At 42.5% G+C, this 19055-nt stretch overlaps 1 protein-coding gene across 1 annotated transcript in view; it reads right to left on the reverse strand.

Moving 5' to 3' along the window:
• The window catches only part of LOC308281719 (teneurin-3), a gene marked incomplete at its 3' end in the record, with an annotated part of 198473 nt that extends 186925 nt beyond the window's left edge, over positions 1-11548 (reverse strand). The window contains exons 1-2 of the mRNA XM_080721996.1: positions 11427-11548; positions 7744-7808 (exon numbers count right to left, since the gene is read on the reverse strand). Of these exons, the coding sequence (XP_080578122.1) occupies positions 7744-7808; positions 11427-11533 (172 nt within the window). The 5' untranslated portion in view covers positions 11534-11548. The remainder of the gene's footprint in view (positions 1-7743; positions 7809-11426) is intronic.
• Positions 11549-19055: the final 7507 nt, after the last annotated feature.

Consider the following 19055-nt stretch of genomic DNA (forward strand, 5'->3'; position numbering starts at 1 on the left):
TAACCCTAACTAAATTCGGACTAATGAACCTTCGGACTTATGGGCAGTCCCCGGCCATCGTGAATAGCTAACGCTAGCTGGAAGGCATTTTCACATCCTTATAATGAATATCAGTCAGATTACCCATATATCATTGTTGTCGGCTGGAAACCTTGTATCTCCAAAAGCCGTTTGTTTTGTATTTATAATTTAAAAAATAATTTGAACTAGTGAAAACAGACAATCTACAAGCACACAACACCTCGCACTTATGTGCTTGTAGATCTGCACTTTTGTGTGACGGCCTTGTATGATGAAGCAAGACTTTACTTTGCGAAAAACGTACAAATTTGAAACTTGGAGATACAAGGTTTCTGCCCGACAGTGACGATATGCTTTCCTTCAGCACCACAAAGGCTCTGTCTGTCTGTCTGTCTGTCTTTCTGTCTGTCTGTCTGTCTGTCTGTCACATTGATCATTCTCTCTCCCTTTCTCTCTCTGTACAGTATGTGTGCTTGCTTGCGTGCGTGCATCCTTGCTTCTTTGTGCACGTGCGTATGCGTCTGTCCGTGTGTTCGTGTGTGCATCGTGAATCGGTTTCTTCTGTGGCACCGCGAAGAAATAAACTGTGGTCTTTGTATGAGAGTAAACAGCTGTGAGAGCAAACAGCTTGTGGGAAATGAAATGTCCAGTGTGTTTTCTCTCTGACTGTCAAAGTGTGGGCGCCTCTCAGCTCACATCACACGGACCAGACAAAGCGTGCGCAGGACCGTGGTGTTTACGTTATAGGAGTGAACAGACAGAGCGTGTCGTTGCTGTCGGGCAGAAACCTCTCATCTGCATTTTTAGTTTTTTTTCTGTAAATTAGCGCCCTGCTTGATCACACTACAGCGTCACAAAAGTCCAGAACCACAAGCTCGAAATGCCGCCGCTACTTTTGATACTTTGATACTTTATTTGAATCCTTACAATTTACAATTTAGGCATTTGGCAGATGCTCTTAATCCAGAGCGATTTACAATAAGCAAAGCATACATCAACGATACATCAACACGAATACATCGAATGCATAGAAATAGTCATCTAAGAAAAAAAAAACATAGGTAGACCACGCACCTATTCAGTAAAAACCAAAACATATATAAGAAATGCTATCTAAATTACATGTATGGTCATTGAGGGTGGTGCTGGAGGTGGAGTCTTAAGAGGTAAGTCTTCAGTCCACGGCGGAAGCTAGGGAGTGAGTCTGTCGTTCTAAGTGCAACAGGGAGTTTATTCCACAGTTTGGGGGCCAGGAGGGTGAAGAGTCTAGGACGAGTGAATCGCTGTCCTGGGGTTTTTAGCGAGGGTTCTGTCAGCATCCCTGTGTTAGCTGATCTGAGTGAACGGGTGGGGTTGTAGGGATCGATAAAGCTTTGGAGGTATGGAGGTGCCATACCTTTGGCTGCTTTGAAGGCCAGCATGAATTCTGCATTCTGTGCGGGCAGCAATCCTTGACAAGTAACACATTTCGGACATATAAGATTTCCACGCGACAGAGACGAGAATCGTGGTGTTTACGTATCGGGTGAAACGCACGTTAGCGCAGTGTGTTATCAGTAGCGTGGAGTCACGGCGCGCCAGACCACCATATGAGTGTTTGGACGCCATAATAGAATAATGTCTGGCAGGCTGTTATCGTAGGCTACAGCACGCGGTGGTCTAGCAGTCAGACATGTTCTAGGGTGGACATTTCAAAGAGATGATGATCAAATAGCTCAGCTAATACAGAGTGGCACAATGTTATCTGGATCAGACATCTGCAGCTATCTATCTATGGTTTTAAATACTTGGATATGACGGTAGGTGATGTAAGTACTGGGAGCTGAGCAGTGGTTCTCAAACTTGCTGGGCTTAAGTACCCCCTTTTCCTGATTTCTGAATCCAAGTACCCCCTTTAATGGACAACATTTTGACTAGAAAATACATAAATGGTAGGGCATTAACCAAAAAGTCAACAAGTCGACTGAGTCGACTTCAGTACACAAGTCGACTCCCACCGGGGAAAGTCGAAAAAACAAAAAACAAAAAAAAACATATTCATTTTCATTATTTTTCCTCCATGTGTGCGTGTGTACATGCAGCATTTAAACAGTAGGATTGCTTATTGTCAAGGACAGAATGATTCTCTGTGTTCAAGCACAGGGTTTCGGGTTTTGTCCCCAATGTGTCGATTTCAACTCAACTTTTTACTGAGTCGAGTCGACTTGCAAAAAATCACAGGTGGTTAATGCCCTAGTGTATGGTGGCGGGACGGGACAGCAAATAAATAAGTCTGAATGTGCTACTTGTAGCAGACACATGTTATGTTTCCACTCCTCTATGGTGACAGGAAATCAGACAGATTATATCACCTCATCCACACAGTTTATTGGTCTTAATCCAACTCTCTCTCTCTCTCTCTCTCTCTCTCTCTCTCTCTCTCTCTCTCTCTCTCTCTCTCTCTCTCTCTCTCTCTCTAGTCACAACAATGTCCACTGAGACTGAAATGTTATGTCAACATACTACCACGGGCAGATCTACTTCAGCAGATAGCGGTGCATATATACATACTCTCTCTCTCACTCACTCACACACACACACACACACACACACACACACACACACACACACACACACACACACACACACACACACACACACACACACACACACACACACACACACACACACACACACACACACACACACACACACACTCACACGCGTGTGCACGTACGTCGCACATGCATGCACACATGTGCACATGCCCACACACACTCACACACACAAACCCATCAGACGATAATGCCATAACTCACCCCCCTGTTTACGGTGACAGCAGACTGAATCAGACTACACACACACACACACACACACACACACACACATACACACATACACACACACACACACACACACACACACACACACACACACACACACACACACACACACACACGCAGCATAGTGCCGATAGGAGTGTTTGATCACTAAGCCATCTGTGTTAGCTAAGCACAAGCATGACAAATGGAGGTTTTAGGAGGACACACATCCTCCTCTCCAATCTGATTGGCCGCAGTTCAGCACAGATCCCCCCAATCTGATTGGCTGGGGTTCAGCACAGACGAGGAAGTGGGGAGAGAGAGAGAGAGAGCAGTCACCTCCAGTCAAAACATCCTGCAGCCACGTAAACCTCTGCATAAAACCTGGACCCAATCCACTGCTATCAACACCATCAGAGTGAAGTAAACAGGGGCGTCACACCAAATTCTGGGCCCTGGGTACAAGGATTCACTGCGGGCCCCCCATGAATGTTAACTATTGAAAAATAGCAGATATACAAGCTCACAGCGCGGCACCGAGTGCCGCGCTGCGAGCTTGTATATCTGCTATTTTTGAAAAATCGTGGAAATGTGTGCCAAGAAAACCTATGTTTCCATGTCAGTGATGCTCAAACTTTTTCATGTGAAGGACCCCCCCATCTCAAAATATTTAGTTCCAGGGACCCCCCAGAAGCAAAATTTGAGTTCAAATGTTCACTTAAAAAATACATATATTCAAAGATTTGCGCACATTTTCACGACTTTTCAAAAATAGCAGATCTACAAGCTCGCAGCGCGGCACTCGGTGCCGCGCTGTGAGCTTGTATATCTGCTATTTTTCAATAGCTAAAGTTACTAGGGCCCCTCCACCTTGGGCCCTGGTAACTCAGTCCCACTTTCCTACCCCTTGTGACGCCCCTGGAAGTAAACGTACCTCAATATCGTCGTTGTCGGGTGAAAACCTTGTGTATGTCCAAAACCATTAGTTTTGTTGTGTCATTTAAAAAAAATGAACTAAACTAGTGAAAACAGCCGATCTACAAGCACACAACGCCTCGCACCGCGAGGCGTTGTGTGCTTGTAGATCGGCTGTTTTCACTACTTTTGTGCGACGGCCTTGCCTGATGAAGCAGGGCTTTACTTTGAGAAAAAAACGTACACATTTGAAACTTGGAGATACGAGGTTTCTGCCCGACAGTGACGATATCGTACATAATCACATAATATTTGATTTAAAAACCCATTATGGACGGGTAGTCGGGTACATATTAAAGTGTATTATCCACTCAAAAATAGCAGATCTACAAGCTTGCAGCGCGGCACTCGGTGCCGCGCTGTGAGCTTGTATATCTGCTATTTTTCAATAGGCCACATTTTTTTTTATATGACAGTCCATGTACATTATGTAGTACAACATTTTTTGAAAAATATTTTAAGTTTTTCTGAAAATTCTCTATGAAAGCCAAAGGTGTAAGCTATCAAATAGTTTTGGAATTTTGTTTCTAGCTGCTACAGAGCTAGGCTGGGTAATACGTTTTCCAGAAAAACATTGGGCAATTTTCAAATGGGACTTAGGCCTAAATGGGTTAATGCACTTACTTACGTTCCACCACTTGTATAAACCGAGGTCATCAGCGTCCCGAAAAGCTGGACCCAATCGACAGTTATCAAATACAAAGTGTTGGAGGAACTACTCTGGAGTAAAAGTAAGTAAGTAAAAGCAGCCATATACCACCAGTAGCAGATCAACAAGCTTTTGAGATTGTCGATCTGCTGCTTTTGCTATTTTTGAATTTGAATCCTGAAATGTTGCAGTTTTGGACGGCTATTTCCACTATGTTCTTTTTTAAGTATAAAGTTGTGAAATATGTCAGTAATCTCTTTGCAAATTTAGGTTAGGTACGTGTCATAACTGCCATGTGCAACTTCAAAGCCTAAAAGCCAAACAGAAATGTAATTGTTAACGACAAAAACACACTTAACCCTCTAAGGCCCACGGTTGTAATATTACAACGTTTGTATTTTATCCAAAAAAAGGTTTAAATCATTTTATTTTAGCTCCCCCTACCACCTAAACACCACCATTGGATTCTATTGTTTAGTATTACAATGCCATTGGCCACAATATTTGCATAGAAATACCCCCCACAGGGGCTGACATTCACACCCGCCACACCCGCTGAAATTCCAGAGTTTTGACGAACAACATCTCACTTTTTCATGGAAGCTATACCTCAAAAAAACATAAGTAAAATGCCTGTACTATTCTTTTTGGTGATCATTAGAATGTCTAGAACATGTACATATGTTATTATTTTGAAAAATATCCCCCATATGTAAATTAGAGCATGATTTATGATTTTTGATTTATGGCTATAAAATCTTACAAAAACATTTTTTTGAAAAAAACATTACATTTTCCTCTTAATAGGACTCCTACAACACCATCTGATTTTTTTCAATTTTTTATTTCAAGTATTTCTTAATGCAGGCCTTAGAGGGTTAAATCGTTAATCGCAATTATTTGAGTGACAATTAATCGTCATGTAAAATGTCATAATCGAGACAGCCCTACCGTCAGAGACAATTTGCCTCTCAGATGTATTGGAGTAAAAAAGGGTTGAAAAATTAAGTACACCCAAAATACCTTAAAACCGCCGATAGAGACCAGCATTCATTCACCGAGCCAAAAAATCTGGAGCCAATCGACTGTTATCAAACAGACGTCAGTGCAACTTCCCTGGGAGGTAAAACTGAAAGATATGTTTGTCTTCTGCCCGGATGGTTTGGTTTGATTAGGATTTGTTCTTCTATATAAAAGAACGTCACGGCTTTCAGGATCCCTTAACAGTTCATTTGTAAATGTGGTTTTTCCAGTTAAGATGAGGACATATAGTTTTGACTGTTTGACAAGCTAGAGGAGAAGCTTTTTCAAAGTTTATACTGTCTAGCACTGGAGTCTTCAACGTGTTCAGGCCAAGGTGCCCTTAGTTGAGAGAGATGAAGCAGGGACCCCCACAACCTTTTCATAGATATAGTTTCATTGTTTGACAGCACGATCAACAATGTATTTTGGATTCATGTTAACTTTTTCTCTGCCATTTTAAACATAGCTGTAGTAAGCAGCTGCCAAATTGTCCTTACCTTTTAACGTGGGCACGCATCGTGCACAATCTGTGCGCGACTCATCTAGTAGACGTGTAGACTCGGTGACAAGCTTTCGAATACAAAAAACGCCATTGAAAAAGACATATCCGTTGCCACGCTGTATCTCTGCTTATCAGCCAGTGTTTACATGAAAAAGCATTGAAAAAAGCCAACTGTGCGCTATGGTAACACGTGGACACGTTCGCGCACAAAACGCACGATATGTGCGGGGATCATAATCCAGGCGTGTAGAGACTGGATCAAAGTTTCCAAACGCAAAAATCCGATTGAAAAACGAGCGTTCCATCGCCCAGTAGCTTCCACTTCTGTTACACAGTAAACCAATGGAGGCGGGACTATGGCCCAGGCTCAGACTGGATACGGAAAGCTGGATCCGGTCCAGACCGGAAATGACCGGATACAGTTAGGGGGGCGGGCCTAAAGAGCCAGAATCAGCGAAAATCTGCGCTAATACTTTTAATCCTTTCATAATGATTAAAGCTAATTAAACTTTGCGGGCTCTACGGGCATGGCAGCGCGGTACAGCGGGAAATCTACGGTCTCTACGGGGATCGCGAGGTATGAGTTAATGTGTGTTTTCAGATATTTAACCACTTGAACGGTCAATACTTAATAGTTACTTAAATAAACTTGACCTTACACTGTACTGTCTGCTCTTTTCCCCCTCCAAAGCTCTTTGCCGGAAATAGCCGGTCTGCTATTTTTGGCTAAAGTTCTCAGGATATGGACGCTAGGGTACAAGTGTTTAATATAAGACAGGGGGAAAAAAACAAGTTCCTATGACACAAAGATTTGGAGGACCCCCTGTAGTAACTCTGAGGACCCCCCAGGGGTCCCAGACCCCCTGTTGAGGACCCCTGGTCTAGCATACACATGAACTTCCAAAGAGGATCGGAGTTGAATTCAGACAAAAGATTTACCGTGTAAAGACTCGAGTGGAAAAATAATAATTTTAAAGACCACATATTGATACAATGTTTCTGTAACGAACAATACAAATAATACAGAAAACAGAAACAAATAGGAGAGCTATGTTTTGAATATGATTAGTGAAGCTGGAATTGCTGGAAGGTGGTTAAAAAAAACTGCAGGCAACAAGAGAAAGAAAATATTTAACAGCCAAATCATCATAAAAAAAAATCAAATCCATAATCCGGGCAAAGAATGACCTTCTTCTTCTCCCCGAGGAAGGCCGTTTTGGGCTGAACATGTAGGCATGCATTTTAATTGTTCACTGATGATGTAGCCTGTTTTAATAAAGCCTTTTCCACAACAGCCTCCAAGAGTGTGCCTTCCTTGACATCATGTTTATGAGTGAGAGAGAGAGAGAGAGAGAGAGAGAGAGAGAGAGAGAGAGAGAGAGAGAGAGAGAGAGAGAGAGAGAGAGAGAGAGAGAAAGAAAGATAACTGACACGTTAGAGAGAGGAGGGAAGAAGCAATGAAACAAAAGAATACTGGAAAAGAAGAAACAAGGAATGAATTTAGAACAGTTAAGAGCGTGTGTGTGTGTGTGTGTGTGTGTGTGTGTGTGTGTGTGTGTGTGTGTGTGTGTGTGTGTGTGTGTGTGTGTGTGTGTGTCAGAGAGAGAGAGAGTGAGAGAGAGAGAGAGAGAGAGAGTAGCGTTGAGGGAGGCATAGAAAAGTAATTATGTCTGCTCTCTGCCAAAATACCCCGACAAATGCTCTGTGTGTGCGAGCGCGTGTGTGTGTGCGTGTGTGCGTGCGTGTGTGTGTGTGTGTGTGTGTGGTCTTACCTATGCAGTAACAGAGGAGGATGGACAGCAGTACAGACAGTCCTACCGCACTGAGAGCTGTACACCTGTAACACACACACACACACACACACACACACACACACACACACACACACACACACACACACACACACACACACGCATGTCACTAATTGCCGTCTTTCGTTGTTAAATATCGTTGTTGTCGGGTGGAAACCCTGTATGTCCAAAACCCGTTCGTTTTGTGTTTATCATTTTAAAAATGATTTAAAAGAGTGAAAATAGCAGATCTACAAGCACGTGTGCTTGTAGATCTGCTATTTTCACTAGTTTTATAAGAGTGGGCTGTGAACTCGAGCACGGCGGTCTGGGGTCCTCCCAGGTCGTCCTTGAGGGGTAGTGTCTCTCAACCTCGTTCATTTCGAGGACCCCAGTAGTTTGATATGCATTAGTCCCACGGACCACCCCAGTTTGATAGGATGTGTTATTTCTGGGACCTCAATCTACTCTGTGAAATCCTTGGGTGTGAATTTAATTCTTGTGTGGCAGGGTGCTAATGGAACAAATGGAACCTTACGGGTCCATTTGGTTCCATTAGTAAAACTTGCAAAGACCTGTAACGGTACATACATTTTTTTCCGAGATATTTATCTGGGGACCACCTGGAACCCCTACAAGGTCCCCTTGGGGGGTCCCCGGACCCCACTTTGAGAACCAGTGCTATAGGGGCTTCCAACGCGTCCCCAATGAGGACTCATTTAATTTCACTATAACTCAATCCACTTGAAATTATTCCAACACAAACACAAAAATAGAATTGGAGTGACTGTTCTATTCCATATCACCCACGCATGGCTCCATTTCTCACGAGAAGATTATGACATTTAAGATGATTTAATGTCATTTAATCCAAAACATCTGTTAATGTTGGAATCCCAGTGGTGGGTCCATGGCCCGATGAGTCAATTTGAGGTCTATGACATAAAAAAAAAAAAAAAAGTTTTAAAACCGCTGATCTCGTCTCTCACGCGGCCAGAGTGTTGACTCTAACAATTTTCAAATGCTTATATGTTACACAGTCTGTCTGTCTGTGTCTGTCTGTCTGACTAAGTAAGCACATTTTAAGTAACATTTTGATGTATTTGTATACTTTACTTGAGTATTTCCAATTTCTAGTAATAAGCTATATTGAAAAAAACACCGCTCATCTGCAGTATTCAGGTGAGGCGCTGGAGCCCAAAACAATAGAATGAAAAATAAAAGTAGTATTTTTGAGTGTGCGGAGAGCACACTCAAAAATGTGCAAAGTCAAGTTTTTATTTTCAGTTTAGACAAAGTGCAAGCTTTCGGTCATAGACCTTCTTCAGGCAAAAGTAATAAGCTATAAAATATTATTACTTTTTAAGGAGTAATATGTTAGCTATTACACTCCAGAGTAATATTGTCCAACACTGGTCCTCCACTGTCCACAACTATTACTCAAGAGCTCATGAGCTCTTGATTATAGTGGTTCTCAAACTTTTTCCTAACTTCTACCCTAACTCTATAGAGATACATACTGTAACAGCGGATGAGGAACTCAAAACCTAGGCAATACAGCTGTAAATATTTAATGATCAACAGACAAACTAGATCCCTGGAACACCGGTTGAAGCCGGAAAGTGAACATCTGTGCCACCTCCCGCCCCAAAATAAAAAAATCACACCCGTGTGAAGTGGAGCTGTGTGTGTGTGTGTGTGTGTGTGTGTGTGTGTGTGTGTGTGTGTGTGTGTGTGTGTGTGTGTGTGTGTGTGTGTGTGTGTGGATCATGTGTACCGATTTTTGTGACATTTGAAGAAAATATGTAGGAAAAGGAGCAAAAAGTGTGTTTTGGAGAAAATTCAAGATGGCGGAAAATCTATCATGGCGCAAATGGGCGTGGCCTATATGGGGAGATGCGTCATGACCCAAGGAATCCAGGGAAAAAATATTTTTAATTTTCCGACCTACGGTTCAAGAGTTACAGGCCAAAACGTAAAGTGGGGTGTTATGGCGCCACCATGCGGCCAAATGACACAATTATTTTTTATTTAATCCTTGAAATCATTATGAACCTCCTCTCCAAGTCTTGAAACTCTAGCCCCTATGGTTTGCGAGAGACAAATAATTGAATGTGAGTTTTTGCGATTCCCATTATAAGTCAATGGGGAAAATTAATTCACTAATAAATTAATATCAATTAAACTATAGAACCTTTCTCTTAGAAAAGTAATAGCCCACGATTCCCGAGTAAGCCGGTCGATTTGACATATGGCGCGAGTGTGTGGTGGCAAAACTGTGGGACTAGTGGCGTGCCGAAGTTTAGGAAGTTCAGGCTACATACAGACAGACAGACAGACACACCCACACGGCCACGTATAGGGAGCCTGTGCTTCACACAGCTCCAAAAATCACACCCGTGTGAAGTGGAGCTGTGTGTGTGTGTGTGTGTGTGTGTGTGTGTGTGTGTGTGTGTGTGTGTGTGTGTGTGTGTGTGTGTGTGTGTGTGTGTGTGTGTGTAGATCATGTGTACCGATTTTTGTGACATTTGAAGAAAATATGTAGGAAAAGGAGCAAAAAGTGTGTTTTGGAGAAAATTCAAGATGGCGGAAAATCTATCCTGGTGCAAATGGGCGTGGCCTATATGGGGAGATGCGTCTTGATCCAAGGAATCCAGGGAAAAAAGAATTTTAATTTTCCGATCTACGGTTCAAGAGTTACGGGGCAAAATGTAAAGTGGGCCGTTATAGCGCCACCATGAGGCCGAGTGATGTAATTATTTTTCGATTCATTCTTAAAATCATTATGAATCTCCTCTCCGAGGTTTGAAACTGTAGCTCCTATGGTTTACGAGAGAAAAATACTTGAAAGTGATTTCTTGCATTGTCCCATTATAAGTCAATGGGGACAATTAAGCGTGTTTTTTTGCCGATTACGTCGGCATGGTAAGGCGGATCGGAACGAAAGGTAATAGAACACCATTCCCGGCCGAGCCGCACATTTTGATGTATATATTGCGCGAGTGGCGTAAATGGTGCGGCACTAGTTACGCGCCGAAGTCAGGCTACATACACACAGACACACAGACAGACACACAGACACACACACAGACCCACACAGCCACGTATAGGGAGCTGCACACAGCTCCAATAAAACACGTCTCAAAATAACTGTAGCAGAGAATTTGCATCGTCGCTAACAGTATCTAGTCGTTCCACAGTCTGTGAATGACATTTCTCACGTCATTTCTAGAACTGAAATGTCAGTTCGCTCGTCGACACAAAGCCCTATTCTCCGGCGGTGTTGAGGTGAAACTTTATCCATTTCTCTATTTCACGAACGATTATGAGAAGCGTTTTATTTCCGCGTTCCCTCATGGAAGCGATGCATGACAGCCGTCATCACAGGGATGTAGGCTTATAGGGTTTTTATTGTAGCAAAAAAAAAAAGAACAAGCATTGAATGAAATACCAGTGATGTCAGATAGCTCAGTGGTTTTCAACCAGTGGTCTGGGGACCAGCAGTCATCTACAAGAAGTCTACACAATTAGACAATGTAGAAGAACTGTTATTTTGCCTGTAACATTTGCCTGTTATCTCTCCTATAATGGTATACCAACATCAATACAGAATGGAATTGCTATTTTTTGGGAAAGAGATTTGATAGATGACAGACAGACAGTACCTCCAGGAGCAGTACTTGGAGGACTTCTTGAACTTGAAGGCAGAGCGTGACAGGGTGTTCCTGGGCAGAGGGCGGGTGGGCGGGGAGTACACGGAGCCCGTCGCCATGGTGTAGCCGGGGGTGGCCGTGGAGAAGAGGGGAGTGGTGCCCGTACCTGTCTTGAAGAGGAAGTGCCTGGAGAAGGGGAGAAAGGGGGAGAGAGGGAGAGGGAGAGAGAGAGGGAATCATTATTACTGGTGGAAAAAAGTAGAGATGTTACCGATCAATCGGCAATGGATCGGATCGGGCCGATCAAAGCGTGATCGGCGATAATCGGTGGTTTAGATCAAAAGGTAAATTCACCGATCCGATCAGATCGGTGCATCCGATCAACCAGCCGTTCAGTATGCCCACTTGAGGCCATTTTGGGGTATTGATTAACCCATTTTCTTTCACCCGGTGTCAATTTAAGCAATATTACACGAGAGGATGTGCATATAACACGGTTATCCTGCAGGAACGAGCCGACAGGCGAGTTCCGTAGGTAGGGCTGGAGTGCAGGATAACCGTGTTACATGCAGACCCTCGAGTGTAATATTGCGATTATACAACTGTTGCCCTTAAAAAAAAAACACGTCAACTTTATTTCTTTATTAAGATATTCGATAGGAATTTGTAATTTTTTAATGCCACATTTAGCTACTATGTCACATGAAAACCGCTAGCCTAGCCGCCTAGCATAGTGTGGGGAGAGAGGCGCGCTTGCTGTCTTTCGTGACCAACGCAGCTGATTTCTTTACTTGATGAGAGACATCTGCATCTGTGCTCGTTATATGCACGGTTGGAGCGCCTGTTTTCCATTGAGAGCCCGACTACCTGTTGTATAATATCTACTGTAATCCTGGGTGCTACACTCCCTCTGCCAACCTGGGGAGAGCAATGGACCGACACTGACCTCATGCTTCCTTCTATGCATGAAGAGTCCAAGCCTCCCCCGGTGGGGGTTCCCTGGTTGGACGTATAACGTGTAGAAGGAACACGTTATTCCAACCAGTTCCTTTCCCCTCCATCAGGCGCCCCGGCTGGCCAGGGGGAGGCAGTATAGAGACCAGGATATGTCTATATATCTACCCTAGGGGACACAGGGACAACATGCTGACTCCAAACAGAAAGGCCCTTTCGCCACCCCACCTAGGGTATGGACACTGAGGCGACAGCGCTACACACTGCACCACCGTGCCCACCACGATCATCCATGCTTTTGTTATAGTCCGTAGAAAAGGGTCTTGTTTTGACCAAGAATGCGATCATGGGATCATTTTGGAATTTCATAACAACGTCCTTTCCAGAAGTCTTTGCATCTGAGACGGCAGTCTAGGGTTTGCAACCGGAAACGCAGTTTGACAACTTAAGTCGCCGATTGCTGTGATACGTCCGATTCTTTTTGGCGACTTAAGCATCCATGGCGGTATCAATACTGCAATGTAGAAATACTACTCAATATGTAGTTTAGTAGAAGTAAAAGTAATGGAAATTGGAAATAATCAAGTGAAGTACAAATACCTCAAAATTGTACTTAAGTACAGTACTTAGCCTAGTTACTTTCCACCACTGCAGAAATCACACAATACATAGTAGTTCATATTAGTAATACCAGTAGTTCTCAAATGTCTTCATGTCAAGGACCCCCCAAAGTGATGTATTTAGCCACCCATCTGAAAATGTTTTTTGTCAGGGACCCCCAGAAGAGAAGGTTTGTGATAAAACAAATTACAAACCGACAGAGACATCATAGTATAAAAGCAGCAAACACTCGCCAGTCACGCTCGCTGTGTGTTTCAGAACCGGTGGAATCAAAACAACCGTGACTTTTTGAATGCCAAATGTATTTCATTCTATAGGAGTGATGGGAAGAGACAGAGAGAGAGAGAGAGAGAGAGAGAGAGAGAGAGAGAGAGAGAGAGAGAGAGAGAGAGAGAGAGAGAGAATTTTGTATTTGTCTTTTTTAAGACCACTTTATAAAAACCTTTTTTGCAGTACAAGAAAAAACATGACGATCAAATGATTCTATTCAACCACAAAACTAGAGAAAGCAAACTAGAGTGAGAGAGAGAGAGAGAGAGAGAGAGAGAGAGAGAGAGAGAGAGAGAGAGAGAGAGAGAGAGCTTATAAGCCGCGAGACAAAACAACGTGCCGTTTGCAAAATAAAAGCAATTATCAGCGTGAGAGTAAAAGTGTGAGAGTTTTCATTTCACTGTACTCCCCTGGGCAGGTATTCCACAGGAAAAGAACGTGACACGCACACCGATAAACTAATCTTGTTCTTCATCGCGCAAAATCAAAACACGTTTGACTGAGATCACAGTTACTCTTTTGATCCCACATTCACACACAATCTGCACATCTTCAACTATTTCTAGCGACATGTTTTGAGAAAGTATTATGCAAGTAGTATGTGTCACCACTTAAGCCCTACTGTATAGACTTCACTGTACAAATATTCACACGATGGATAGTGGAGATAGCAGATCTACTAGCTCAATGCTTCACAATGGAAGTGCTCTGAGCTTGTCTATGTTTGTATTAACTAATTAATTTAACCATTATTTTATGCTTTAACTATTCAAAAATAGCAGATATACAAGCTCACAGTGCGGCACCAAGTGCCCACTGTGAGCTTGTAGCTCTGGTATTTTTTTGAAAAAAAGTTGAAAACGTGTGCAAGTATTTGAATATTTTGACCTGATTCTTTAAATGTCTTCTAAATCCTTCATGTAATTGGCCACGGACCACCATCTCAAAATATTTTCTTCCAGGGACCCCCCAGAAGCAAATATTTGAGTTACAAATGTTCGCTTTTAAAAAGATATATTCAAAGATTTTCTAAAAATGTCAAGATTCTTCAAAAATAGCAGATCTACGAGCTCACAGTGTGGCACTGACTCAGCCAACCTCACATATTAACCACAGGTGCGCACACACACGCGCAAACGCAGGCACGCACAGAATTTATATCTCTGTATTTTAACTTTTTGTATTTTTGGTAAATCGTTGCCCTACTTGATCATACTGCAGGACAGTTAAGGTGGTTGCACACTGCTGCGTTTTTCGTTGCGAAATGCGTTTTTCAGGGCAAGGAGAGAGAGAGAGATAGAGAGAGCAAGGGACCGAGTGGTGCGCGAAACGGGCGGCAGTGTGCAAACGTGATTGACATAACGTGAGGTTGAATTTTTTATTTGCGTGCTCCGAAATTCACTCCGATATTCGGCCCGAAAAACGCAGCAGTGTGCAACCACCTTTAGACTGTAGACAAAGGGGGGAGAGACGGGGAGTGACATGCGGCAAAGGTCGTCCGGATCGGGAATCGAACCGGCAACGCTGCCAGGCATTCATGCCTATGTGGCAGTGACTAAGTGGTATGCGCCTGGACCAGTAGGCCAGCGGGCGCCCTGTGTTACTGTTAACATATGTGTTATTATGGTGTATTTTTAGAGGGCTGTTATTACTTTCTGAACTATAACTTTCACAAAAAATAATTAATTCATTAATAATTTGTCTTTTTGTTTCATTCTTGTTGTGTGGGAGTCCCGCCTGCACCAGACTGAATAACACCTAGCTTGCATAATGTCTTCAGACTAGGACTCAAGTCTAGGAGGTACAGGTCATCAGTGGGTGTTCCAAAGAGCATGGAACGATGTCCCACCATGCAACAGCACAAACGTAGGCCTATAATAACTGTACGGACACACTGTTGTCTCAACCTTCGTCCAGGATAAGGTCTCTGGATTGGATTTCCACAAATCATTGAGCCCCGAGCCAAAAGAAAAGCACAAGTAGTAAATACCACAGTGTACAAACGCTCTGCCAAAAGTCAAAATGTGATTTAGTAAAAGCATAAGTTGTGCATTTATATGGTGCCTTTTATCCACACATTGTACAAAAGTACAACATTTGCACCATTGCAGACGAAGTGGAGTAGAAGTATTGAAATACTTAAAGGACCAGGTCACCTCTGGGACAACCAGATCTTATTTTATTGTTGTGTGGGACACGATCAACACAATCCTGAATTATTTTTTGTGTTCAATCTGTGTTTTTAGATATGTTAGTATTTCAGCATGCTACAACTGGTCATATGATGCATCATATGACCAGTTGTAGCATGCTGAAATCGGCTGAAATACTAAAATATCTAAAAACACAGATTGAACACAAAAAATAACTCAGGATTGTGTTGATCGTGTCCCACACAACAATAAAATAAGATCTGGTTGTCCCAGAGGTGACCTGGTCCTTTAAGCACAGTAATTGTCCTTCCATGTCTGTGTGCGTGCATGCGTGTGTTTGAATGGATAATGCACATTGTAAAGCGCTACAAAAAGCGGTGTTCATGCAATCACATGATTGGTTTCAGCACTGGGATTAGAAAAAAAAACTAAAACATATTTCCCAAAGACTGTAGCCGCTATAAATATGATTGTTATAAGACTTATGGTTTATATTAGTGCTGCCAATGCCAGGCAGTAATTGTTGAATTAATTCTTTGGTTGCGTAGTTATTATTATTATTTTTTCCCCCAGTATCCACACGGTGTGCAACACTCTCTGATAGGCTAATACGCCTGGAGCGATTACCAAGGTCGCAAAGTCCAATTAGCGACAGAAACCCTCCGCTAATGAGCATTTGTAATTACAATTACAATGTTCTCTAACGAGCCGGTGTGATTAACAATTAGACAGTATTACAACGAGGGCCCTTCAATTAATACCTGCCTCCCTCCAGGCGGGCGAAAGAGAAAGAGGGAGAGAGAGAGAGAGAGAGAGAGAGAGAGAGAGAGAGAGATGGAGGGAGAGAGGGAGGAGAGGAATGGATAGAGAGAGAGAGAGAGAGAGAGAGAGAGAGAGAGAGAGAGAGAGAGAGACACACACACACACACACACACAGAGATTTACATTATATTATTTAAATAGGAATATTATAGCCTTCGAGGGGAATGCTATAATGTGTGGTGATTTCTGAAGCATTTCTAATCTATACAGCTGTATTCTGTTGCTATAGGTGGGTAGTAACGCTTTAAATGTAATCCCTGTTATATTTACTTAAGTCACTTTTTGGGGATAAATCGGATAAAGAGGAGTTTTAAAGCAAACATTAGACTTTTCCCTGAGTGTTTTGTGATGAAGAGATGCTATACTTTTGCTCCAATACATTGGCCTTCATTCTACCTATTTGCACAGGGGTCATCAATACCAGGGGCGTCACAAGGGGTAGGAAAGTGGGACTGAGTTACTAGGGCCCAAGGTGGAGGGGCCCTAGTAACTTTAGCTATTGAAAAATAGCAGATATACAAGCTCACAGCGCGGCACCGAGTGCCGCGCTGCGAGCTTGTAGATCTGCTATTTTTGAAAAGTCGTGAAAATGTGCGCAAATCTTTGAATATATGTATTTTTTTAAGTGAACATTTGTAACTAAAATTTTGCTTCTGGGGGGTGTCCCTGGAACTAAATATTTTGAGTCCTTCACATGAAAAAGTTTGAGCATCACTGACATGAAAACAGGTTTCTTGGCACACATTTTCACAATTAAAAAAGAAATAAATAGCAGATCTACAAGCTCGCAGCGCGGCACTCGGTGCCGTGCTGTGAGCTTGTATATCTGCTATTTTTCAATAGTTAACATTCATGGGGGGCCCGCAGTGAATCCTTGCACCCAGGGCCCAGAATTTGGTGTGACGCCCCTGCACGGACACAAAGACTTCGCCTTATCTGTGGCAAGTCTTTTACATACGATTATAATGTTCTTATTTTGATCACCAGTAAACTCCCTAATCGGGAGATAAGCGACCGCCAGGTCGCATACACAAACTTTAGAAGGCAATGGTAGCCAATCAGGAGGGAATATGGGAAATGGGACAGATCCATGTTGATGACATGACTTTAGAGATACTGTGTGCCGCTTTGCGTGATTTTAGGGCAAAATCTGTAGGAGCAGTGTCGAAAGATTTGTTTTGAAAGAATCGGCCTCATGGTGGCGCTAGAAGAGGGCCATGTGAGAATAAGCCAAGGAGTGTGTGTGCAAAGTTTTGCATGGATAGGGGCAACGGTGGGCGAAGATATGAGTAAGGCAAAAGTGTGAAGTGATGTGACAGACTGAATGACTGACTGACTGACTGACTGACTGACTGACAGTTGGTGGAGGTTTTGATAGTAACTGCGACCTGACGGTCGCAATAAGACCCAATTACTTAACGTCAAGTCTCCAGGTTTTCTTCAGAATATGTATGACACTGATTTACTACGACACCATGGCATTTTACTTAATGCTGGGCTGTTATAGTTTAAGCTTTAGGTTCATTCTAGTGTGGTCTACTGACTGAGTTTGCATTTGATTTGTGAAAGAAATGCACTGTCTCTACAAATTTGGCATGGATTTGATGTTGGCTCCAGTCGGTTCAGTAAATTGGAATTTTTTCCCCCCTAATTTCCCCAGGACCTGACAAGCAATGACAAACAATGGCAATAACACAGTGTATTGTTTAACACATGCATACACCAAGAAAGCAACTGAAGGAAACAGACATACAGTACATGCATTAACCAATAGAATACAAACTAATAAGACCAATTGAATGTTTTCATTTTGTCAATTTAGAGACGAACACAATACAATTACGTGAAGGGAATTAACTTTTCTACAAACGTGGCATGGATTCAATGGTGACTACAGTCTGTTCAGTGGCCAAGCATTATTTAGTTATGATTTATTCATTATAATTAAGGCAAGAGCTACTTTTTCCAAGACCTAACAAACAATGACAATAAAAAATGATATACGATAATTCATTGTTTAATACATTAACACAAAAAAGTAAGTGAAACACATATATATTTATTAAAACTGCATTACCAATCAAATACAAACTATAATCATACTGTAATGAAATGTTTTCATTTGTCATTTACACAAACAAAATACACATTTGTGGCTATAGATCTAAAGGTCTAATAGTGGCAGCTTTCGCTCCGCAAATTATATTTCACAGTGCATCGCATAATAATTCCATCTGTCAGTCTCCCATTCTCTGTTTTAATGTGAAAATAATTGCATTGTGAATGCAAAGGGCACAGCCATTCATTCGCTGTCTTTGCAATATGATGTGTCTTTATATGGAGTTATTCTACGGTGCGAGGCAGCCGGTAATATAGGGACAGAATGGTATGAAATATTCTTCATCAATCATGTAATGTACAGGCAGTGGTTGGTCACGTAATGCTGTTGTTCTCAGACGTTTTGGTGCCAAGGACCGCCAAATTGATGTATATTTGGCCACAGACCTGAACATGTGTTGTGCCAGGGACCCCCTTCAAACACTTAACTCATTGAGTGCCAGCGCCCTCTAGGGGCCATAGAATGCCAGTGCATCTCTCATAGGCGAGCGCTTTAGCTTCCAGGACCTCACCTTCCAGGACCTCACGTGCTCACGTTCATGCACGTCATGGAAATGTCCCGGATGATAATGCTAACAGAATGGCTATTCCCATTTTGTCATCTAAAAGATCATTTTTGGGCGATTTCGCCGTAAATAAAACTCGCGCCGCTTCCCTAAAGACACAATCCAGAGATATAAGCCTTCAAAGATGTGGTCTTTCA

Source organism: Nannobrachium achirus (genome assembly GCF_963921795.1).
Source record: "Nannobrachium achirus genome assembly, chromosome: 3".
NCBI classification, from domain to species: domain Eukaryota; kingdom Metazoa; phylum Chordata; class Actinopteri; order Myctophiformes; family Myctophidae; genus Nannobrachium; species Nannobrachium achirus.